The sequence below is a fragment of the Microcaecilia unicolor genome, unplaced genomic scaffold (genome assembly GCF_901765095.1).
Source record: "Microcaecilia unicolor unplaced genomic scaffold, aMicUni1.1, whole genome shotgun sequence".
Taxonomy (NCBI): domain Eukaryota; kingdom Metazoa; phylum Chordata; class Amphibia; order Gymnophiona; family Siphonopidae; genus Microcaecilia; species Microcaecilia unicolor.
Window position 1 is genome coordinate 192,044 of NW_021963070.1, and position 26,077 is coordinate 218,120.

General features: G+C 45.2%; 1 protein-coding gene across 1 annotated transcript in view; it reads left to right on the forward strand.

The window, feature by feature from the left end:
• LOC115458883 (F-box/LRR-repeat protein 6-like) overlaps nt 1-26,077 on the forward strand; it is a 44,757-nt gene that overhangs the window by 12,392 nt on the left and 6,288 nt on the right. The window contains exons 2-3 of the mRNA XM_030188719.1: nt 3,801-3,959; nt 14,913-14,976. Of these exons, the coding sequence (XP_030044579.1) occupies nt 3,801-3,959; nt 14,913-14,976 (223 nt within the window). The remainder of the gene's footprint in view (nt 1-3,800; nt 3,960-14,912; nt 14,977-26,077) is intronic.

Sequence of the window (26,077 nt, forward strand, 5' to 3'; positions counted from 1 at the left end):
GTTAATTTCTTTGAAAGTGTAAATATGTGGATAAAGGTTAGCCTGTTGATGTAGTGTGTCTAGATTTTCAGAAAGCATCTGAAAGATTTCCTCATGAGACACTCCTGAGAAAATTAAAAAGTCATGGGGTAGGAGGCAATGTCTTTTTATGGATTAGGAATTGGTAATTGGACAGAAAACAAAGGGTAGAGTTAAATGGCCATTTTTCTTAATGGAGGAGGGTGAATAGTGGAGTGCCGCAGGGATCTGTACTGGGACCAGTGCTATTTAACATATGTATAAATGATCTGGAAAACGGAACGACAAGTAAGGTGATTAAATTTGCAGATGACACAAAACTATTCAAGGTTGTCAAACCATGCGGATTTTGAAAAATTGCAGGAAGGAAACTGGAACACTGGGCATCCAACTGTTAGAAGAAATTTAATGTGGACAAATGCAAAGTGATGCACGTTGGAAAGAATAATACAAATCATAGTTACCTGATTCTAGGGTCCACTTTATTTATTTATTACATTTGTACCCCACTCTTTCCCACATACAGCAGGTCCAATGCAGCTTACATAGTAAAAGAAAGCATCTTGCATGGTAAAGAATACAGTAAAAACAAGGAAATGTAGGAACAGTATTATAAATTGTGATGATCACAACTACTTACATTATGAAAGGCATTACAAAGGACATGTGAAAAGAATGTAATGAACTAGAATAGGGAAGGTAGACAAGGATATGATAGGTGAAAGGGAAGGAGAATGGGAGGGAAATGGTAAAGGATGGAGGGAAGAAGATGAGGGATTGAGTATAACATTGGGGTCAGAGTAAGCGTCGACGACTTAGCAGGAGTATTGTAGGTGATCTGGTGGAATTAAGCTGGTCCATTAGGGTAAACTTGCTTGAAAAAATGGGACTTTAACATTTTCCTGAAAGGTAAATAGTTATTAATAGCTCGGATGGGTCTTGGGACAGTTGGCTACCCAGAAAGGAGAAACTGGATGCATAGTATGTTTTGTACTTGACACCTCTGCAGTTTGGGAGGTGTAGATTGAGGTATGTTCGCGATGACATTGTTGTATTTCTAATTGGGAGGTCAATCAGGTTGTTCGTATAACTGGCATTCAAGAAAAAGATCTAGGTTTCAATGTAGACGATACGCTGACATTTTCTTCCCAGTGTGCAGTGGTGGCAGTCAAAAAAGCAAACAGGATGCTAGGAATTATTAGAAAAGAGATGGTAAATAAGACCAAGAATATTATAATGCCTCTGCATCACTCTATGATGCGATCTCACCCTGAATACTGCATTCAGTTCTGGTCACCGTATCTCCAAAAAGATATAGTGGAATTTAGAAAAGGTCCAAAGAAGAGAAATGAAAATGATAAAGGGGATGAATTTCCTCCCATATGAGACGGCTGAGAAGAGGATATGATTGAAGTCTACAAAATCCTGAGTGGTGTAGAATGGGTTAAAGTGAATCGATTATCACTCTTTCAAAAAGTACAAAGACCATAGGACTCTTAATGAAATTACATGGAAATACTTTTAAAACAAATATGAGGAAATATTTTTTCACTCAAAGAATAGTTAGCTCTGGAACTCACTGCAGGAGGATGTGGTAACAGCTGTTAGTATATCTGGGTTTAAAAAAGGTTTTGACAAGTTCCCGGAGGAAAATCTCATAGTCTGTTATTGAGATGGACATGGGGGAAACCACTGCTTGCCCTGGGATTGGTAGCATGGAATGTTGCTACTAATTGGGTTTCTGCCAGGTATTTGTGATCTGGAATGGCCACTGTTGGAAGCAGGAAATTGTGCTACAGTAGATGGACTATTGGTCTTACCCAATATGGCTGTTCTTATGTTCACGCTAGTCTCCTCCCCCTTCGTGCCCTCACTTGGTTGCACACTCTTGCCCCCCCTCCCCCCTTCATGCCCTCAGTTTCTCACTCCTTGTTCCCCATCCAGTCACTCATACTCTGGCCAGTAGATCCACCAAGTGCCTTTGGGTTCCTTTAAAGTGTTAGGATGGTTTACTTTGTAGCTCTGTAACTTTACCTGCTAATAGTTTTTCTAGTTCCACACCAGTTCTTTCCAAAAATAGTGGAGCATCTATCCTACTGCCATAAACACCCTTGACAACAATCAGTCTATTTCCAGACCTCTCAAGTGATTACCAGACAGAAGGGTGTTTAGTATTTCTGTTTAATATCCAAAAAGACTTTATTGAGGATACTGTGTATGAAACAAATGGGCATTTGTTTCATACACGGTATCCTCAAAGTCTTTTTGGATATTATACTGATCTGCTGGTTTGTTTTCCACGTTGGATTTTGCAGATCGTTTGCCTTGTTGCTTTCTAGTATTTCTGTTTATTCTTGCCCTCCTCTTAGTCTTGGAGGTGTGAGTCTGTGCTGTGACTTTGGGATGTGTTACTGGCATCCAAGGTGTGATATTCTGCTATCTGACCACTGCGTATGTTACTTGGGTATTAGGTGTGAGACTGCCATAGTCTGATCACTGTGTACATTTCCTGGTATTTCGGGTGTAATTCTGTAGTGACTGACTGACTTCTATGTGTGTACTGCGGAGTGTTTTGGGTGTTACTCTGTAGTGACTGACTGCTGTGCATATACTGCAGGGTGTTTCAGGTGTTACTCTGTAGTCACTGACTGCTGTGTATGTACTGCGGGGTGTTTCAGGTGTTACTCTGTAGTCACTGACTGCTGTGTATGTACTGCGGGGTGTTTCGGGTGTTACTCTGTAGTGACTGACTGCTGTGTATGTACAGCTGGGTGTGAGACTGCCATAGTCTGATCACTGTGTACATTTCTTGGTATTACAGGTGTTACTCTGTAGTGACTGCCTGCTGTGTATGTACTGTGTGGTGTTTCAGGTGTTAGTGACTGCCTGCTGTGTATGTACTGTGTGGTGTTTCAGGTGTTAGTGACTGCCTGCTGTGTATGTACTGTGTGGTGTTTCAGGTGTTAGTGACTGCCTGCTGTGTATGTACTGTGTGGTGTTTCAGGTGTTAGTGACTGACCTAGTGCTAAGTGTGTACTGTAGGGTGTTTTGTGTATTACTCTATAGTGACTGCTGTGTATGTACTGTGGGGTGTGACTGCTGTGTGTGTACGGTGGGATGTTTCTGGTATTACTCTAGTGACTGACTGCTGTATGTATACTGTGGGGTGTTTCAGGTGTTACTCTGTAGTGTGACTGTGGGGTGTTTCGGGTGTTACTCTGTAGTGACTGCTGTGTGTGTACTGCGGGGTGTTTCGGGTGTTACTCTGTAGTGACTGCTGTGTGTGTACTGCGGGGTGTTTCGGGTGTTACTCTGTAGTGACTGCTGTGTGTGTACTGCGGGGTGTTTCGGGTGTAACTGTAGTGACTGCTGTGTGTGTACTGCGGTGTGTTTCGGGTGTAACTGTAGTGACTGCTGTGTGTGTACTGCGGGGTGTTTCGGGTGTTACTCTGTAGTAACTGACTGCTGTGTGTGTACTGCAGGGTGTTTCAGGTGTTACTCTGTAGTAACTGACTGCTGTGTGTGTACTGCAGGGTGTTTCAGGTGTTACTCTGTAGTGACTGACTGCTGTGGGGTGTTTCAGATGTTACTCTGTAGTGTGACTGCTGTGTCTACTGCAGGGTGTTTCAGGTGTTACTCTTGTGTGACTGCTGTGTCTGTACTGCAGGGTGTTTCAGGTGTTAGACACTAAACTAGACTTTGTAGTGATTGACCTCTCTGTGTACATTGCCTGGTATCGCAGGTGTTAGACTCTGCAGTGACTTTCATTCTGTGTACTGCAGGGCGTCTCAGGTGTGCCGGATGTGGCACATTGCTGCGGTTGACCCGTTGCTGTGGCAGGATGCGTCTCTCGGCTTTTGTTGGCTGGAACCTGGGAGAAAGCAGCTGCCACAGGTTGAGAAGAAAGTCCGCAGCACAGCACAGTGGCTCATTGAGAATCGGTGAGAACTAGATTTTCACATCCTGTTAACATTTTTCTGTTGCTTTCTAGACAGTCTTGTGAAATGTAAGTGTTCTCGGTTTATGCCCTCCTGGCTGCAGGTGAATGTGCGGGAGTGCCATGTAATGCCTTCATTCTGCTTCTTACACTCACCAGGGGTTAAACCTTGGCTAATTCAGCGTCCAGGTCTCAGCTGCACCTATCCTGCAACCTCCCAGTGCTGCTTCTGCAGATACCTGCCCACAATATGTCCTGTGAATTTTTTTCGGCACCTGACGATGCCACATAAGCCAGTTACTCAGTGCTGAGAAATGTATGTGCAGGTCACTCCACAAAAATACTGGGAACATTCATCAGATTTCAAACTGTGTTAAAAAAAAAAAATACAAAGTGCATTAACAAGGACATACAGTGAATGCAAAAAGATTTAAAAACTGCATAAGCAAGCAGAATTAAAAAGGTGGGTTTTTACAGTTAACAGTAATGTGTTTTACCCTGCCATTTTCAACACAGGATTGGTGTTAGTCTTCACAGGTTTTCTACTGTTCTCAGGTGCTGAGCGCTCATGGCTGTAAGCACGGCTCATTGTCAGTGGCTTGGGGCAGTAGTAGATGAACACTTTCAGTTCCTGTGAGTGTATAATGAAGTTGATCCTGGACTGAACATCTACTGCATATACTAGATAAGGAAAAGTTCTGGGGTTTTCCCCAAGGAGAAAAAAACAGCTTAGAGTAAAGAAGCCCGTTTAACATAAATAAGAGCCCTGTTTGTCATGGGGCGGATGGCAGACCTGGAGCTCAGTTTGTCAGAGATATGGGGGAAGGGGGAGCACTCTGGGCTTCTCTTCTGGTTTTGGCTTAGCATGTGGAGGGCCAGAGATTTTGGTTCATTTTCTAGCTGTAGCTGAAGGGGAGCAGGCAGGGTTATTTTGCAACAGTTGAGAAAAGGGGTCCCTGGTAGTGGAGGTGATGAGTTGAAAAGGAACTGCCATAGCTGCTAGTGCTGTGGGTCGTTTAAACCTGATGGGGAGCATGGGTTAGGGAGGGGTTCAAACTAAATTGAGGAGTGAGACTGCTATGCGGGAGGGGGGGGAGGGGGGTGGAGCCTGGGCAGAGAGAAGCTAGGGAATGTTGGACAGGGCAGGGAGGAGCCAGACCTTTATGATGGGAAACAATATTTATTATCTGAATTTCGTTTAGTTGGTCTAACTGAATTAGGAGTTGACCAAATGGATGTACAAGTCTTGAAGTATTTCTTCCTTGTCATCAACAGCAGATGAATCCATTAACTGATGGGTTATATCTGTCTACCAGCAGGTGGAGATAGAGAACACTGAAAAACCACAGTGACCTTGGACGGCTAGCCCCTTCTGCCTTCAGTATATCTCTATCTCCCAGCAGGTGTGGACGTCGCTTGATGAGCTCCTGGATTTCTGTCTGGGGTGGCTCCTGTGCTTTGCCAGTAGAGCGGGGGTGTTGTGGCTGATGGTGCCCACTTTGAAGGCATACTTGGTTTTGTTCCCTGTCCCTGCCTTACCCCATCCCCCCTCCTCCCGGAGGCCCTCTGTTGCTGCCTGCCTCCAACTTTCCTCACAGTGTTTAAAAAAAAAAAAAAGGCGCGCTTTTTCAGCGTTGCTGATTCTGAGGCTTTCTCCAGAGATTCTGGTTCTGTGCAGCTTGACCAGAGCTCGTTGACTCGGTCTTTTGAGGTGAGAGTGGTGCCCAGCTCCTCCGGGGAGGTTCCCGCGGACAGCGCTCTGTGCGGGGTAAGTTTTGGTGCGAAGCCGCCATTTTATTTCTATATCTCCGTCCGGTTGGACAATGGCTGCTGAAAACGTTAAGCGCTGCTCCCGCTGTGGTAAACGCAGGTCAGCAGCGGGGCTTTGCAGTACGTTCTCCTTAGACGCTCGTGCTAGTACGGGCATGGCGAGCCGCATGACCCTCACGGTTGCGGAGGAGTCTGAGTGCAGGGGGACGCCTCGTTCCGAGGCTGCTAGAGGAGCTCTTTTCTCCGCTTCTCCTAATTAAAGGGCGGAGGGCCAGGGTGAGTTTTTCTCTCCTGAATTTGTGCTGCTAATGCATAAGGCCTTTATGTTAAAAAGGACTCTGCCGGAGGTATCTGACACTACGTTGCGGACTGGATTCCCTCCAGGTTTTGATAGTCCAGTTTTGGCTGCTGAGTTTCCTTCTTCTCCCCCAGTGTTGGGCTGGCGCTAAACGTAGTAAATTCCCTGTCTGAGAGTGGCGTCTCTCCCTTTTCCCCCCTCTGGTCAGGCTGTGGGGCGTCTGAGGAGTCTGGTAGGCCCTCATGGACAGATGATCCAGATGAGGGTCCCTGTTTGCCACAGGATTTGGATGATCCTAAAGCGGTATGAATTTTCCACCGCGACGAGCTGCCAGCACTCATTTCTGACGCCTTGCAGGTCCTTTCTATTGAAGATCTGGCGGAGGGTCATGCCTCCTCTGTTAATCCTAGGATGGCTAGTACTAAGAAGCCTTCTCGGGCTTTTCCTGTGCATAACTCCATCCAAGAGCTTATTTCTGCTCAGTTCTGACACTGATGGGCCTTTGAAAGTTGCCAGGGCTATGGGTCAGCTTTACCCTCTGAGTGAGGATCACTTGGCCCCTTTGGGGATGCCTAAAGTGTATGCGTTGGTCACGGCCGTGACTAAAAAGACCACTTTCCCGGTGGAGGGAGGAGTCGCTTTGAAAGATATGCAGGACCGGCGGCTAGAAGCCGTGTTGAAGCGGTCCTTTGAAATCTCAGGCCTTTCCTTAAGGGCGGTGATTTGCAGTTCTTATGCAGCCCATGCCTGCCTTTCCTGGTTACAGCAGGCAGGTAATTTGCCCGAGGATGGTGCGGGTTCCCTCTCTGAGGTTGGCCTGCGTATGGAGTCTGTCTTGTCTTTTTTGGCTGATGCCCTTTATGATCTGGTCAGAGCTTCGGTTAAGCAGATGTCTGTGGTGGCTGTTGCCTGCCGCCTTCTTTGGCTGAGGCATTGGGTGGCTGACATGGCCTCTAAGCAGAGGCTGGTAAGGTTACCCTTTCGGGGCTTTCTGTTATTTGGCGAGGAATTGGAGAAGATTGTTAAAGACCTGGGGGACTCTAAGTCCCAGCGGTTGCCTGAGGATAGGCCGCGGCCTTCTTCCAAAAGCTCTGTTTTTCCCTCCTCTTCCAGGCCATGTTTCCGTGAAGCTCGCAGGTATCGCCTGGGGCGCTCTGCTGGGTTTTCTCAACGTGCCCGTTTTCAGCAGAGGAACTCCTTTCGCTTGGACAAACGTTCCGCAGCGGCCGGCCAACGGCCAGGGGTTCAGGGGCGTCCTCCACAATGATGGGATGCCGGTCCACTCGTCGATTCCTGCAGTAGGGGGTTGTCTTTCCCGCTTCATCGAGGAGTGGACCAAGATTTCTTCAGATCAGTGGGTCCTGGACCTGATCAGAGAAGGCTACTGATTGGAATTCGGTGCCCCGGTGACAGACGCTTTTATGGAGTCCCGATGCAGCACTGCCGTCAAATGGGTGGCGGTAGAGGAGACCTTGCAAGTCTTGCTGCACCTTGGAGTGGTGATTCCGGTGCCTCCCGCCAAACGTGGCTGCGGTCACTACTCCATTTACTTTGTGGTCCCTCGTAAAGGCGGGTCTTTCAAGACCGATCCTCAACTTACGAAGGGTCATCAAGGCCCTAAGAGTGTGACACTTTTGCATGGAAACCCTGTGCTCTGTCATTGCGGCGGTACAGCCAGGAGAGTTTCTCACGTCTCTGGACCTCAAGGAAGTGTATTTGCACATTCCTATTTGGCCTCTGCATCAGTGGTTTCTCCGGTTTGCAGTTTTTGGGCCAACATTACCAGTTTTGGACCTTGCCTTTCGGCCTAGCCACAGCTCCCCGTACCTTTTCCAAGGTGATGGTGGTGGTAGCTACCTTTCTCAGGCGAGAGGGTATCAGAGTTCACCCGTATCTCGACGACTGGCTCATCAGGGCGGATTCGGCAGATGAGAGCTGACTCGCCACGACCAGAGTTATAACGGTCCTTCAGACTCTGGGCTGGGTGATCAATTTTCCCAAAAGTCACCTGACCCCCTCACAGTTTCTCGAGTATTTGTTCAGCTCCTGGGGATGATGACGGCCACCATGGAGGTGGTTCCCTGGGCGAGAGCTCACATGATGCCACTGCAGATTGCTCTGCTTCAGCAATGGTCTCTGATCTCCCAGGAATACCAACGCAGAGTAACGTGGCTCCCTGCAGCCCGGCACAGTATTTATTTGTAGCATTTGTATCCCTCATTTTCCCACCTATTTGCAGGCTCAATGTGGCTTACATTGTTCCGTAATGGTGATCAGCAATTCCGGAAAAATAGAAATACATAGTTAAGGTGGAGGAGACAGAGTGGGTTAGGTATTCAGGTAAAGAAAGTTCATTTTCATAATAAGAATGGATTGGTGGCTCTCCAACAGGATTCTGCGACGGGGAATGCAACTCGCGCTTTCTTCTTGGTGCCTGGTGATAACGGATGCCAGCCTTTCGGGCTGGGGAGCTCATTGCTGGGGAAGTTATGCTCGGGGTCAGTAGACATCCGTGGAAGCGGGATGGTCCATCAATCTCTTGGAACTGAGAGCGATATTTCAGGTTCTGCTGGCCTTCCACAAGATCCTGAAGGGGCTTCCTGTCCGGGTGCTGTCGGACAACACGACAGCAGTGCCTACATCAATCGTCAGGGCGGCACTCAGTGCAGGGCCCTGGCCGCAGAGGCTGCTCAGATTTTCCCCTGGGCTGAGCTCCACTTGCATCTGCTGTCTGCAGCTCACATAGCAGGTCAGATCAACGTGCAAGCTGATTTCCTCAGCAGACATCAAATCGACCCGGCGGAATGGGAACTGGCAGACGAAGTGTTTCTTCAGATATGTGCCAAATGGGGGACTCCCGGTTTGGATCTAATGGCGTCCAGTGCAAACGCCAAAGTCCTTTGCTTTTTCAGCAGAAGGAGAGATTCTCGCTTGGTGGGGTTGGATGCTCTGGCTCAACCCTGGCCCTCGGGCCTTCTATATGTGTTCCCTCCTTGGCCCTTGATAGGGCGAGTCCTTCTGCGGATTCGACTGCATCGAGTATTGGTGATTCTCATCACTCCGGATTGGCCAAGGCGTCCGTGGTACGCGGATCTCCATCGGATGCTGGTGGAGGCTCCACTTCCTTTGCCTCTGGTACCGAACCTGTTGGTTCAGGGTCCAGTGACTATGGAGGATACCTGCCGATTTGGTCTTACGGCCTGGCTCTTGAGAGGGCGCAATTGAGAGACAAGGGCTACTTTAACAAGGTCATCTCCACTCTCTTGCAGGCCCGCAAGCTTTCTACCTCCGCAGCTTATGCTAGGATCTGGTGCAAGTTTGAGGCGTGGTGTGTTTCAAATGCGATCACACCGACACGGGCTACAGTCTTGTCGGTCCTGGACTTTTTGCAGGACGGTTTACAAAAAGGTCTGGCTTACAATTCCCTTCGGGTTCAGGTGGCAGCGTTGGCATGCTTCCGAGGGAAAGTCTCTGGCTTGTCCCTGGCTGCTCATACGGACATTGTCCAATTTCTCAGAGGGGCGCTTCGCCTCTGTCCTCCTGTGCGGTCGCCGTGTCCGGCCTGGAACCTGGGGCTGGTGTTGAAGGATCTTCAGCGTTCGCCTTTCGAGCTGCTTAGGCGAGCTGCTGAGAAGGATGTGACTCTCAAGACAGTGTTTTTGGTGGCCATGACATCGGCTAGACGCGTATCTGAGCTCCAGGCGCTTTCCTGTCGGGATCCTTTTCTGCAGTTCTCGGAGTCTGGGGTACGGTATGTACAGTGCCTTCCTTCCTGCCTAAGGTGGTTTCAGCGTTCCACCTGAACGAGCCCATTTTTCTACCTTCCTTCTCGAGAGAGGACTTTCCGGATTCCTTTGGGCAATTGCGTCTTTTGGATGTCCGCAGGGCCCTGTTGCAGTATCTTCAGATGTCAAATGACTTCAGGACTTCTGATCACCTTTTTGTATTGTTGACAGGTCCTCGACGTGGGTGTACGGCGTCTAAGGCCACTATAGCCCGTTGGCTCAGGGAAGTCATTTTTTCTGCTTATCTACTTTCAGGACGGTCTCCGCCTGAAGTGTTTAAAGCGCATTCCACGAGAGCGATTTCCTCCTCGTGGGCTGAAACGGGTGTCCTTTCTCTTCAAGAGATCTGTCGTGCGGCTACTTGAGCTTCTCAGCTCTCATTTGTACGGCATTACAGACTGGATGTGGCAGCGAAGCAGGACGCGCATTTTGGAGCGAAGGTGCTTGCTTGCGGAGTTGCCTGTTCCCACCCTACGTAGGGAGTTCTTTTGTACATCCCATCAGTTAATGGATTCATCTGCTGTTGATGACAAGGGAGGGAAAATTAGGTTCTTAAATTGGTAATTTTGTTTCCTTTAGTCACAGCAGATGAATCCATGATCCTTCCCTGTCCGGCTTTGTTTTTGTTGTTCAGATCCTTCATGCAGATATTGTATCGCCTTGGGAGGAGTTGAAGAGCAGTTCTCAGAGTTTCTACATTCTGTTCTATTGCAGGAGGTTGAGAACGTCCCTCCTTTGTTGGTTATTGCTCCAGCTCTGGGGCGTTCGTTCACTGTGAGGAAAGTTTGTTATTTTACCTTTCTTTCTCACTCTGCTTTGGAAGTTTCATATACTGAAGGCAGAAGGGGCTAGCCGTCCAAGGTCACTGTGGTTTTTCAGTGTTCTCTATCTCCACCTGCTGGTAGGCGGATATAACCCATCAGTTAATGGATTCATCTGCTGTGACCTAAAGGAAAGAAAATTACCAAGGTAAGAGTCTAATTTTCCCATCTGTAGGGAGCCGCAATACTCTCCTTATGAAGGTCCTATAATGGACATATAATAACTCTTCCTATCTATGATTCCCTGGTGTGTCTGTACACGCGAACCTTCTTCTACCACAACATTGCTGTGTTCATGCTGGAATTGTGAGCGCCTTTGCGGTGCTGTGTGAGCCACATTGAGCCTGCAAGTGGGTGGGAGGATGTGGGATACAAATGCAACAAATAAGCAACATTAGAACATTCAAATAACATGGATATAATCCAATGTCGGCACGATACCAGTGAAACACATAGTAAGCACAGATTAGAACATTCAAGTAAGAGATATAATAGGATGTCAGCATAATACCAATGAAACACCTAATAAGCACGCGTTAAAACATTCAAGTAACGTGGATAAGTTCATAAGTATTGCCATACTGGGGCAGATCAAAGGTCCATCAAGCCCAGCATCCTGTTTCCAACAGTGGCCAATCCAAGTCACAAGTACCTGGCAAGATCCCAAAAAAGTACAATACATTTTATGCTGCTTATCCTAGAAATAAGCAGTGGATTTTCCCCAAGTCCATTTTAATAATGGTCTATGGACGTTTCCTTTAGGAAGCCATCCAAACCTTTTTTTTAAAATCCCGCTAAGCTAACTACTTTTACTTCATTCTCTGGCAGCGAATTCCAGAGTTTACACATTGAGTGAAGAAAACGTTTCTCTGATTCGTTTTAAAGGTACCAATTTGTAGCTTCATTGCATGCCCCCTAGTCCTAGTGTTTTTGGAAAGAGTAAACAAGTGATTCACGTCTACCTGTTCCACTCTACTCATTTTATAGACCCCTATCATATCTCCCCTCGGCTGTCTTCTCTCCAAGCTGAAGAGCCCTAGTTGCTTCAGCCTTTCCTCATAGGGAAGCCGTCCCATCCCCTTTTATCATGTTCGTTGCCCTTCTCTGTACCTTTTCTAATTCCACTATATCTTTTTTTGACCAGAATTGAACACAATATTCGAAGTGCAGTCGCACCATGGAGCAATACAAAGGCATTATAACATCCTCATTTTTGTTTTCCATTCAATTCATAATTATACCTAACATTCTACTTGCTTTCTTAGCCGCCGACGCCGCCACACACTGAGCAGAGGGTTTCAACGTAACATCAACGATGACGCCTAGATCCCTTTTCCTGGTCAGTGGCTCCTAATGTGGAACCTTGCATTATGTAGCTATAATTCTGGTTCCTCTTTCCCATATGCATCACTTTGCACTTGCTCACATTATACGTCATCTGCCATTTAGATGCCCAGTCTCGTAAGGTCCTTATTGTAATTTTTCACAATCCTCTTGCGATTTAACAACTTTGAATAACTTTGTGTCATCAGCAAATTTAATTACCACACTAGTTACTCCCATCTCTAGATCATTTATAAATATGTTAAAAAGCAGCGGTCCCAGCACAGAGCCCTGGGCAACCCCACTATCTACCCTTCTCCATTGTGAATACTGACCATTTAACCCTACTCTCTGTTTTCTATCTTTTAACCAGTAATGCCAATGAAACACTTAATAATCACAGAATATTCAAATAACATAGAATACGATGTTGGTGTAATACCAATGAAACACCTAATAAGCACACGTTAAAACATTCAAATAATGTAGACATGATGCTGATGCTTTTCTATGCAGCTGAGGGGTCAAGTGCAGATATAGATGGTGACAAGATAGGTAGTAAATAGAGATTAGTAGATGGGTGGCTAAGCTCAAGGCAAAATCTTTGTACAGTTAACCAAGATATAAGGGACTGGTCGATATGCAGGGTGTACAGCAAGCTAATCCAGGTATGGAATTATTGTATAGTCAGTCACCACATGTGTAGATAATGCAATATTTTTGAAATACTGTGTACAAAATTTTCAACATTTTTGTACCAGATTTCCCTTGGAGGCATTGTTGCAGTTTATAATACTATGGTATGAGAAATTTTACCAACTCTATTATGGAGAGGACCTGTGGTCAACTCTCAAATCGAGAGGAGAATGGAGAGGAACATGATCTCCCTTTTTCACAAAAATAAACCAGTTTCTCCATTGCATCTTATGGGAGGCAGAGGTGACAGGTTAAATGGCTGACTGTTCTGCATTAGTCCAAAGAAATGGCATTGCATGGCAGCAGGAAGAGATGGCTGGATTGGCCCACAAACTATGTTTCTTCAGTTTTCTTCCTGCCTTCATTTTCCACTCCCAGCACAGCTCTGCTGCTAACTTCTGACTCATCAGCCAGCATTTCTGGTGTGTGACCTATGCCCTTGCAAAGGGCACCATGAATAAGGGCGTACTGTTTCATCGGTGTGCCCACATCCTTCCATATCATGTGGAGAGGGGGTTGGGAGGACAATGGCACTGGACAGAAGGTGGTAGGGGAAAAGCAGGGGATGTTTTGTAAGGTGGGGGGTATTGTTCTAGAGTCAGCACTACTACTAAAGGAGGGGTGTGACGAAACAGTGGGTTTCTAATCCTATGAACGGTATTATTTTACTGATATGTATTTCTCCTAATTATTTTATTGATGACATGTATTTCAGCTAATTGGCCAGCAGATGGCGAGTGTCTTTTTTGTTAAAGCTGTTCCAGAAGTGACAGTTTTTCCTGCCAAGAGCTGTTAGCTTAAAGTTGTGAGATATGTTTTAGTTTCAGATAAGGGAGTAGAAAGAGAAGGTTCTGTTTTCCTGAGACCCTGTGAACAGACTTTATAACCTGTGAGTAGCTATATCTTGTTCCTGAACTCCACAGGTAGTACTTAGGTAGTAAACAAATATTTAGTTTTATATTTGATTTATATTTGATCCATATTCAGTTATCTGTTATTGCCTATTCTTTTCCATCTGTTTTATATGGTTCACTGTTCTACTCTGACAATAAACCTGATTAGTTTATTTGGCTATACTGTCCTGGACTGATTAAGAATCCTGGTGGTTTGTGTTTTGCTCTGTGGATGCTTTCTGGGAACTGTGGGACCCCTGGGATTGTGGCCCCAGTGTCCTTAGAAACCACTGAGGAAATACCTTGTGGGTGGGAGACTCACCTAGAGGTAAGTGGGACCCAGCAGGTGGGTGGAAAGGTATGCCAGTGTAGAGCACGTGTGCAGGTGGTAGCAGACCTGAGCAGTGCTGAGACAGACCCTTTAGGTGGCCACAGAGTTAACCCCCCCAGGTGGGCTCTAGGTTTTTGTGACAAACTTGCAAACACTGACAGTGTGTTGAAAATTTGTTTACAGTGATAGTAAAGATAAACTGAACTGCATATAAAATAGAAATAAGTAAATAGTTTTATTGTAATATGTCCCATGCCCCTCTAACAATAAATTAGAAGTAACTATTGTGAAGAGTGATGAGAATTTCCACTGACTGAACCTAATAAAAAGAACATTCGGAGCCTAAGTTATGCACGATATCTCCGGGGGGCGGTGGCAGCTCGGTACCAGTGTGTTCCAAGCTGGCAGCCAAGAGAGCACTGGTCTTGAGAAGAACCACTTAATCTCTGGGCAGCAGATGCTGTTCTGTTCTTCAATTTTTATTTGTTCCTTCCCGCCTAGCCCAGAGGCAAGTGAGATCCAGTCGGTGGGGTGGAGGGTGCTAATGTAGAGGACAAGCAGCAGGTGCAGACAGACCTGAGCTGTGCTGAGGACAGACCCTCCAGGTGGCCACATGGTCAAAAGCTGCTGATAGATCATGCTGGAAGAGATAAGAGTGTAGGCTGTGGATGTTGTGGAGTAAGGAAGAGAGGCTTGAAGACTGGCATGGAGAGGAAGAATGTAGGGTGAGCTGGGGTAAAAGAGGGAAGAGAAGACTGGTGGGGTTTTCAGTGCCCCCCTTGTTCTTCTTTTGGTCATGTGAGTCCTTCTGTCTATGTACCACCTGTTTTCCACATTTAAATGTGGTCAGATCCGTTGAGTCTTTTGACCTGGTATGCTTTCTTTTTCTTTATCTGGTATGGGTAAGTGGCATTTAGGACTCGTAGCCATTTTGAAATTTTCTTTGGAACTCAGGGGTGGGGAGCATAGGGCATGTTGATGGAGTGTGAGGACAGCAGATTAAGCTGAGTCATATGTTTTTATGTTATTATTTTCCTCAGGTTTTCTCTTCTCCGAAACTTTACACTTCATCACTGGAAGAATAACGTTTCCTTCATAGTGAAGGTGAGACGGCTGCTGGGTTCGCTGAGTGTTGTGGGAAGGAGCAAAGCTCAGAACTAGTTAAGAGACGAGGGTATGAACCATTCAGGGACAGTGGTTGCGCGATGGTAAAATAAGCTTTGCTCTAAGCATATACAAGATACAATTGATAATGAAAGTGGTTTCCAGAGGATGCTTCAAAGTGGATTGGAACTTGAAGGGTTCATCTGAATGAGCAAAGCACCGGGGTCATGAGACTTGAAATGAAGAGGTGAGAAAGCTTGTATAGAGGCTCTAAGCAAAAAGAATTGAGGATTTTCTATAAAGTCAATTGGAATGGGAACAATTAATGTGTCTGATAATGGGGGAGGCTGGAATGAAGAGTCAGTGTGATAAAGATGACTTTAACTGTATTTTTAAGATAGACATGAAGAGGTTGCAGCTCAAAGTTATGGTACTGTGAAAGAATACCCTTCCTTATTCATTATAATTGCTATGTGTAATGTGCAGACAGCACTGGATACAGTACTTCCTCAGGCCTGTGCTTCATTTCACACTCAGATGTTCCCAGTTGTCCTGTCTCCACTAGCACATGACCATCAGGGGACAGTGCTTCCTCTAGCCTACCCTTTCCTTCACACCTCAGTCATTCAGTCATCCTGTCTCCACCACATGTCCTTCCTATCACATCTAAGCATTGGGCCACAGCAGTGCTTTTTGTAGTTGTCACTCTGATGAGGTACACGTACCAAACCCCAGCCTTGGCTGACCTCTAGAATCCGCTACCTACGTTCCTGTGCCCGCTCTGCCGAACACCTTTGGCTGAAATCCTGTGCCCATGCTGACTTCATACATTTCAAATTCTTGCTGACCTCCTTCCAGTCTGCTCTTTTACTTGCCAAACTGGACTATTATATCCAGTTGACAAATTCTCTTGGCTCAAACCCTCGACGTCTCTTTGCCACACTGAACTCTCTCTCCTCAAAGTGCCTTCACCTCCAGCCCCTCCTTCACTTTCCCCCCAGACTCTGGCTGAGCTCTTTCATGATAAGGTTCACAAGATTAAACTTGAATTCTCAACCAGGTCACCTCCACCTCTCCTTCCCTTAGTCCATTCTCTCAACCCTCCAACCCCTGCCTCCTTTTCTTCCTTTTCTGAAATCACTGCATGGATGAGACGATGGTGTAGGGAGGAGGGTTTTAGATTTGTTAGGAACTGGGCAACATTCTGGGGAAGGGGGAGCCTATTCCGAAAGGATGGGCTCCACCTTAACCAGGGTGGGACCAGGCTGCTGGCATTGGCATTTAAAAAGGAGATAGAGCAGCTTTTAAACTAGAAATGGGGGGAAGACCAACAGTCGCTCAAAAGCGCATGGTTCGGGATAAGGTATCTTTCAAAGATATCACCAAAACAGGGAAGATAGGGTATCCTGATAGTGAGGTTGCAAAAGAGACCATAGTGGATCAGGTGTCCCTAAATAAAAATAAAAATCAGACAAAAGATTGCAAATTAGTACGTGGTGAAGGCGGTTAGCTTGGCAGAGTTTAAAAAAGGGTTGGACGGTTTCCTAAAGGACAAGTCCATAAACCACTGCTAAATGGGCTTGGGAAAAATCCACAAATCCGGGAATAACATGTATAGAATGTTTGGGAAGCTTGCCAGGTGCCTTTGGCCTGGATTGGCCGCTGTCGTGGACAGGATGCTGGGCTCGATGGACCCTTGGTCTTTTCCCAGTGTGGCATTGCTTATGTACTTATATATGTACTTAAGTACTAAGCATGATGTAAATAGGAGCAACAAACATAGTTTGAAATGTCTATATGCGAATGCCAGGAGCCTAAGAAATAAGGTGGGAGAGTTAGAATATATTGCACTAAATGAAAAATTAGATATGATAGGCATCTCTGAGACCTGGTGGAAGGAGGCTAACCAGTGGGAAACTGTCATACCGGAGTACAAATTATATCGTAGTGATAGGGTGGATCAAATTGGTGGAGGGGTAGCATATGTTAAAGATGGCCTTGAATCAAATGAAAATTCTGCAGGAAACAAAACACTTCTTGGAATCACTGTGGATTAAAATTCCATGTGTAAAGGGGAAAAGGATAGTGATAGGAGTGTACTTTCGTCCACCTGGCCAGGATGAACACACGGATGCAGAAATGTTAAAGGAAATTAGGGACGCAAACAAACTGGGCAACACAATAATAATGGGTGATTTCAATTACCCTGATATTGACTGGGTAAATGTAACATCGGAGCACGCTAGGGAGGTAAAATTCCTTGACGAAATGAAGGACTGCTTTATGGAGCAGCTGGTACAGGAGCCAACGAGAGAAGGAAAAATTCTAGACCTAGTCCTTAGTGGATCGCATGATCTGGTGCGGGAGGTAATGGTTCTGTGGCCGCTTGATAACAGTGATCATAATATGATCGGATTTGATATTAACTTTGAAGTAAGTATACATAGGAAATCAAATATGTTAGCGATTAACTTTAAAAAAGGAGACTATGATAAAATGAGAAGAACGGTGAAAAAAAAACTTAGAGGAGCAGCTGCGAGGGTCAAAAATTTACATCAGGTGTGGATGCTGTTCAAAAACACCTTCCTGGAAGCCCGCATATTAAAAAAGCAGGACGGAAGACCAAACGACAGCCGACATGGTTAAAAAGTGAGGTGAAGGAAGCTATTAGAGCTAAAAGAAAATCCTTCAGAAAATGGAAGAAGGAACCAACTGAAAATAATAAGAAACAGCATAAGGAATGTCAAGTCAAATGCAAAGTGCTGATAAGGAAGGCTAAAAGGGACTTCGAAAAAAAGATTGCGTTGGAGGCCAAAACACATAGTAAAAAGTTTTTTAGGTATATTAAAAGCAGGAAGCCGGCAAAAGAATCGGTTGGACCGCTAGATGACCGAGGAGTAAAAGGGGCGATCAGGGAAGACAAAGCTGTAGCGGAGAGATTAAATGAACTCTTTGCTTCGGTCTTCACCTAGGAAGATTTGGGTGGGATACTGGTGCCAGAAATGGTATTCGAAGCTGACGAGTTGGAGAAACTTAATGAATTCTCTGTTAACCTGGAGGATGTAATGGGGCAGTTCTACAAACTGAATAGTAGCAAATCTTCTGGACCGGATGGTATTCATCCCAGAGTACTGATAGAACTGAAAAATGAACTTGTGGAGTTATTCTTCGTAATATGTAATTTATCTTTAAAATTGAGCATGGTACCAGAAGATTGGAGGGTGGCCAATGTAACTCCGATATTTAAAAAAGATTCCAGAGGAGATCCAGGAAATTTATAGACTGGCGAGTCAGATGTCGGTGCCGGGCAAAATGGTAGAGACTATTATAAAGAACAAAATTACAGAGCATATTCAAAAGCATGGATTTAGGGAAGACAAAGCCAACATGGATTTAGGGAAGAGAAATCTTGTCTCGCCAATCTACTACATTTTGTTGAAGGGGTAAACAAACATTTGGATAAAGGTGAGCCAGTTGATATTGTGTATCTGAATTTTCAGAAGGAATTTGACAAAGTACCTCATGAAAGATTCCACAGGAAATTGGAAAGTCATGGGATAGGAGGTAGTGTTCTATTGTTGATTAAAAACTGGTTAAAAGATTAGAAAACGGAGAGTAGGGTTAAATGGTCAGTATTCTCAATGGAGAAGGGTAATTAGTGGGGATCCCCAGGGGTCTGTGCTGGGACCGCTGCTTTTTAACATATTTATAAATGACCTAGAGATGGGAGTAACTAGTGAGGTAAATTTGCTGATGACACAAAGTTAATCAAAGTTGTTAAATCGCGGGAGGATTGTGAAAAATTACAAGAGGACCTTATGAGACTGGGCGTCTAAATGGCAGATGACGTTTAATGTGAGCAAGTGCAAAGTGATGCATGTGGGAAAGAGGAACCCAAATTATAGCTACGTCATGCAAGGTTCCACGTTAGGAGTCATAGATCAAGAAAGGGATCTAGGTGTTGTCGATGATACGTTGAAACCTTCTGATCTGTGCTGCTGAGGCTAAGTAAGCAATAGAATGTTAGGTATTATTAGGAAAGGAATGGAAAACAAAAATGAGGACATTATAATGCCCTTGTATCGCACCATGGTGCGACTGCTTCTCGAATATTGTGTTCAATTTTGGTCGCCACATCTCAAAAAAGATATAGTGTAATTAGAAAAGGTGCAGAGAAGGGCAACGAAAATGATAAAGGGGATGGGACGACTTCCCTATGAAGAAAGGCTAAAGCGGCTAGGGCTCTTCAGCTTGGAGAAAAGATGCCTGAGGGGAGATATGATAGAGGTCTATAAAGTAATCAGTGGGGTTGAATGGGTACACGTGAAGCGTCTGTTTTACGCTTTCCAAAAATACTAGGACTAGGGGGCATGCAATGAAGCTACAAAGTAGTAAATTTAAAACGAATTGGAGAAAATATTTCTTCACTCAATGTGTAATTAAACTCTGGAATTTGTTCCCAGAGAATGTGGTAAAGGCAGTTAGCTTAGCAGAGTTTAAAAAAAGGTTTGGACAGCTTCCTAAACGAAAATTCCATAGACCATTATTAAATTGGGCTTGGGGAAAATCCACTAGTTCTGGGATAAGCAGTATAGAATGTTTTGTACATTTTGGGGGATCTTGCCAGGTATTTGTGACCTGGATTGGCCACTGTTAGAAACAGGATGCTGGGCATGATGGACCTTTGGTCTTTCCCAGTATGGCAATACTTATACTTATGCTCTGTTAGATTACACAGATCATACAGTACATTAATGGACCCCTGACACAGATGCATGCCAAAACACAGCCATATCGGATTACATCAGTAAACTGGTTCCAATAGAGTGGCTCCTGTGACACAGAGAAATGACGGGTTTTAGCAATCTGTTGGACATGTGCAGAGAAAGAGAGGAGTCAAAGGTTAGAAGCTGAGCAGACAGGTAAGATGAGAGTGCTATCCACAGGAATAGAAAAAGGGGGAAAAGGAGAGGTGGGTTTGGGGAGGAAAATAAGCAGCTCAGTCTTGACCATATTTGGTTTCAAATGCCAGCGGGACATCCAGGAAGCAATGTCAGACAAGGAGGCCGAGACTTGAGCCTGGATTCCTGGTGAATTTTCTGGTGTAGAGGTGCATAAAGATTGTACTGAAAACCATGAAAGGAGACCAGAGCAACCAAAGAAACAAGTACAGAAACAGAAGAGAAATCCTAAGAAAGAGACTTGAGATACACCAGCAGTAGGATAGCAGTGGAAGAGAATAGCTGAGCAGAGTCAGGAAAGGAGACTAAAGAGGGCTGAAGACTAGGCTGGAACCAAGGAAGGAACTGAGGCAAGGCTGGGTCAAGGTTGGTCCAGAGGTCTGGAATTGTAGGGCTAGGCAAGGCTGGTCTAGAGGTCTGGCAAGGCAGGCTGAAGACGGCTGCACCAGCAGGGGCAAAGTGACCTGCGTTGCCAAGGCACTAAAAGAAAGTCAGGACCTTTCTAAAGTAAGACCCAGACAGAAAGGTTTGGTGTCCCTCGGATTACCAGCATTTCCTGCCACTGGCCCTTTAAATGCAGGTTCTTCACACCACATCTCCCCCATGGGAGCGGCAATGCCACCAGCAGAGCGTCTGGTGCACCAGGGACTGCGACGTGGGCAACCTGCCTTGACAGAGTGACCCTGAAGATGCCAGAAGAGTTACAGCCGCTGACACACACCCCCTTGAGGTCCAGATGTGAGTAGGGGCACAGCCGCCACCGTGACAAGACTGCCTCCCCATAGCCACTCCCCTTTCCTCTAAATCCAGGTTTGGGCTTACAGAAAGGCATAAGAAGGGCTCTTCTGGTGAGCAACAGAACAAGTTGGTGTCCAGCAGTCTTCCATGAGCTGTTCTCGGGACATAGGCTCTCCTGGAATCGGGGATGTCCTGTACCCTGTATTCAGCAACCCGCTCTTTGGGCTTGGTACGAGAAGTAGGAGGTTAAGGAAGTTCCTTTGGTAGACTAGCCATATAACCAACCATTGTTTGGGTCTTTGGTGCTAAGGGTGAGCAAATTTTACTCTGAAGATATGGCTGCTCTATTCTTTTTTAAGACCAATACGCTATTCACAAGAGACTCCAACTTGTACGCTTTGTCTACTTACCTTTCAAGACAAAGTAGCCAGACTCCTGAAGAAGGCACCCCCAGTGCTGATACAGGGTACCTTGTAGAGTCTTCTCTCAATAAAAATATTTTAAATATTGGACGTCTTCAGTCTGTTCTTTGAAGAGCCTGGTTCTGCGCCCACTTCTCTATCTGTATGCAGCACTTCACAATTGAACATGAAGAAAAGACAGTCCCTGCTCAAAAGAGCTTACAATCTAAATCAGGACAGACAGGACAAATAAGGGATAAGAGTAGGACAGACAGATAGGACACATAGGGAAAAGGGACTATTGAAGAGAGGAAGACAAGATAAGGTTATGAGCAGGTGACAAGTTAGGAATTAAAAGCAGCATCAAATAGGTAGGCCTTTAGCCCGAATTTGAAGGTGGCCAGGGATGGAGCTTGACGTAATGGCTCAGGAAGTCTATTCCAGGTATAAGATGTGGCGAGATAAAAGGAACGGAGTCTGGAGTTAGTGATGGAGGAGAAGGGTGCAATTAGGAGAGATTTGCCTAGTGAACGGAGTTCTTGGGAAGGAGTGTAGGGAGAGATGAGGGTGGAGAGGTAGTGAGGGGCAGCAGAGTGAATGCACTTATAGGTTAATAACATAGCATAGTAACATAGCAAATGACGGCAGACAAAGACCTGTACGGTCCATCCAGTCTGCCCAACAAGATAAACTCATTTTACATGGTATGTGATACTTTATATGTATACCAGAGTTTGATTTGTCCTTGCCACGCTCAGGGCACAGACCGTAGAAGTCTGCCCACTGTTCTTATACTAAAAGTTCTGAAGCTAGCGTAGAAGCCCCTTAACATTTACACTCAAGCCCATCCATATCTATTCAGTCACGATCAGGGCATAGACTGTAGAAGTCTACCCAGCACTGGTTTTGCTTTCCAATTACCGGCGTTGCCACGCAATCTCCACTAAGATTCCGTGGATCCATTCCTTCCAAACAGGATTCCACTGTGTTTATCCCATGCATGTTTGAATTCCATTACTGTTTTCATTTCCCGCGTGAGGGCATTCCACGTATCCACCACCCTCTCTGTGAAAAAAATACTTCCTGACATTACTCCTGAGTCTGCCCCCCCTTCAACCTCAATTCATGTCCTCTAGTTCTACCGTCTTCCGAACAGACAGGCAAAACGATCGCGGCTAACAGAGGGCGGGATCCTGGATTCATCTGCTGCTACTAAAGGAAAGAAAGTTAAACAGGTAAGGCATAATTTTACCTTCCTTAGCGTATGCAGTAGATGAATCCAGGAACTGGTGGGATGTACCAAAGCAATCCTTAACTAGGGTGGGAAGCCACTGCTCCCCAAGACAAAACCGCCACTGCAAAGGCAGCATCTGAATAGCGAAAGCACACCCGTTCCGCCCAAGATAAGGGGAGCTTGAACTGTATACGGAAACGGATAGGGAGCCAGTGAAGTGACTTCAGAAGAGGGCTGATATGGGCCATAGCGATTTTGGCGAAATATTAATCGTGCAGCAGAATTTTGAACAGATTGAAGAGGAGAAAGATGGCTGAGTGGAAGACCTGTGAGAAGCAAGTTGTAGTAGTCCAAGCGAGAGGTGATGAGGTTTCTGGTTGCGTAGTGCTTCACCAGTAATACCCAGATAGCACCTGATAAACCTGGCGGACAATAAAATAATGCTTGATAACATGAAAGAGGTGCTAACCTTCTAGCAATTAAAATCTCTTTATATGGAAGAGAGACAGCTGGTATCTCCACAAGCACAATCGACTGCACAAACAACATTGCTAATCCTTCCCCTCTGATCTGACTTCACTATCGATATGTTTTTAAACCCTGTGGGGGTTTAAGTTTTTACTATGTGTTTTTGCCTCCAACGCAATCTTTTTTTCGAAGTCCCTCTTAGCCTTCCTTATCAGCGTTTTGCATTTGACTTTACATTCCTTATACTGATTCTTATTATTTTAAGTCTGTTCCTTCTTCCATTTTCTGAAGGATTTTCGTTTAACTCTAATAGCTTCCTTCACCTCACTTTTTAACCATGCCGGCTGTCGTTTGGTCTTCCGTCCTCCTTTTGTAATACGTGGAATATATTTGGCCTGGGCTTCCAGGATGGTGTGTTTGAACAGCATCCACGCCTGATGTAAATTTTTGACCCTCGCTGCTGCTCCTCTAAGTTGTTTTTTTTTTTTCCACCGTTCTTCTCATTTTATCATAGTCTCCTTTTTTTAAAGTTAAATGCAGGGCTTTTTTTGAGGGGGTACTTGGGGGTACTGAGTACTGGCACCTTTTCCATTGTCTGCTAAAATTGACTCATGGAACCCAAGTTTTAATGAAAGAGCTCAGGATCTACACACCAATTCTGCCTTGTCATAGGTTCTGTGACTGGTTGCAGGGGGCCTGGCTATTGTGGGGAGGGTCCCTCAATGATTACCCCCACCCCTGAAGGGTGGCCTAGCATTTGAGTACCGGCACCTTTTTCACTAGAAAAAGTGCACTGGTTAAATGTTAACGTATTTGATTTCCTATGAGGCATATTTTCAAAGCACTTAGCCTTCCAAAGTTCCATAGGTTTCTATGGAACTTTGGAAGGCTAAGTGCTTTGAAAATATGCCTGTGTATACTTACTTCAAAACTAATATCAAATCCGATAATATTATGATCACTGTTATCAAGCGGCCTCAGCACCATTACCTCACCCAAAAGGTGTCCCAAGCTCAATAGAAAGGATGAGTTGTGTTGAAAAAAACTAATGTGACTGGAAAAGGTTTTGGAAATACACTGGCAGTTTTATAGGGAATAATAGGATGCATTGGGGAGGCTCTGCAATAAAGAATGGGTTGACATTAGGGCTGCATGTTAATCACAGTTAATGCCACAATTAATAATTGAGTGCTACACAACATTTCCCTCCCTTCTCCCGCCCGTGCACGGCCCATGCACAATCCAACCTCTCTCCCTTCCAAATTTCAAGTGTTCTTTATTTGCTATACCACTAAAGGGTTTGTGCCATCATAACGGTTTATATCATCCATAAATAGGACAGCCATAGTAGGAAAGGACTTTCCTATATATATATTTTAGTTCAAAAAGAAAGAACAGAGACTACAGATGGGGCAGGGGAGGGAAGGACAGGACTGGTGTTCAAACACAAATCTTCAGGGAATGAGGCCCAGAAAGTCAAACAGTGAGCCTGTATATTTCTCTAAAAAAGTGAGTTTTGAGCACCACTGTAAACACCGAGTGAGAGCGCAACTTTCGCAAATCTGTGGGAAGTTCGTTCCAAAGAACAGGGCCAGCAGCAGAAAACATTGTTTTACGGAAAGTAGCCAAAGCTACCACTTGTATGGTGGGAACAGTGGAGAGATGCTGATCTGAGGAGTGAAGTTGGTGACTGGGGGAGTAAGGTAGTAGGTATTGAGACAGGATGGGGGTGGTGGCTAGAAGTGAGGATTTTGTGGCTCAAAGTCAGAATTTTGTATTGGATACGTGTGCACACAGGGAACCGATGTTCTTGTCTTAGGAGGGAAGTGATTTCAAGTTTATTGTAGTTTTACTATCCCGCCCTATTGGGGTACCTTCAGGGCGACTTACAATCTAAAATATTGTAGAAAATAAGCATTATGGTAAAATTAAAAACCGTAGTCATGACTATTAGAGTAGGGGGAGAACTACTATAATTGATAAGACAGGGGGGAGGGAAAAGAACAAAAGGGAATGCTACAAGTATCTTCCAAGGAATAAAAACTTATTCATATGCATCTTTAAAAAGGTATGTTTTATGGTCAGTTTTATATTGATTAACCTATTAGTGCCCAATGTTCCCATATGGGATTTTATTATGGGAGCATTGGGCACTAAAGGGTTAAGTGATGTCTGAGGATCAAGGGATACAGGAAGTGAACTCCCTAGTGTGTTCATGAGTTACTTCACGATGACTCGTTTGACTAATTGGTTTTGTTGTGCTGACCTAAGTGGTTGTGCGGGACTATAAGGAATAAGATAACAAGAGATAAAGGGGTTGTTCAGCACACAAGATTTTAAAACTACTACTACTTATTGTTTCTATAGCACTACTAGATGTACGCAGCGCTGTACACTTGAACATGAAGAGACAGTCTCTGCTCGACAGAGCTTACAATCTAATTAGGACAGACAAACAGGACAAAGAGGATAAGGGAATTACTAAGGTGGGGATGATAAAATTAGGGTACTGAACAAGTGAGTAAGGGTTAGGAGTTAAAAGCAGCATCAAAAAGGTGGGCTTTTAGCCTAGATTTGAAGATGTGTTATCAACAGTGTCAAAAGCAGCAGATAGATTGAGAAGGATGAGGATAGAATTGAGGCCTTTGGATCTGGCCAGGAACAGGTCATTGGACACTTTAGCAAGTGCTGTTTCAGTGGAATGAAGGGGGCGAAAGCCAGATTGAAGTGGATCAAGAATAGCTTGAGAGGAAAAAAAGTCAAGGCAACGGTGGTGAACAGCACGTTCAAGTATCTTGGATAGGAAAGGGAGGAGGGAGATGGGCGATAGTTGGAAGGACAGGTAGGGTCCAATGAAGATTTTTTAAGGAGCGGTTTGACTACGGCATATTTGAAGGCATCAGGAACAGTTGCAGTGGAAAGTGAAAGATTGAGGATATGACAGATAAAAGGGATGACAGTAGGAGAGAGAGTGTAAAGTAGATGGGTGGGAATAGGATCGGAGGAACAGGTAGTTAGTTTCGAGGAGGAAAGATGATGTGTAGTTTGCTCTTCAGTGATTTCAGAATAGGAGGCAGGGGTTGGAGGGTTGAAAGAATGGACTAAGGAAAGGAGAAGTGGAGGTGACCTGGTTGAGAATTCAAGTTTAATCTTGTGAATCTTATCATGAAACAACTCAGCCAGAGTCTGGGGAGAAAGTGAAGGGGGAGTTGGAGGTGAAGGCACTTTGAGGAGAGAGTTCAGTGTGGCAAAGAGACGTCGAGGGTTTGAGCCAAGAGAATTTGTCAACTGGATGTAAT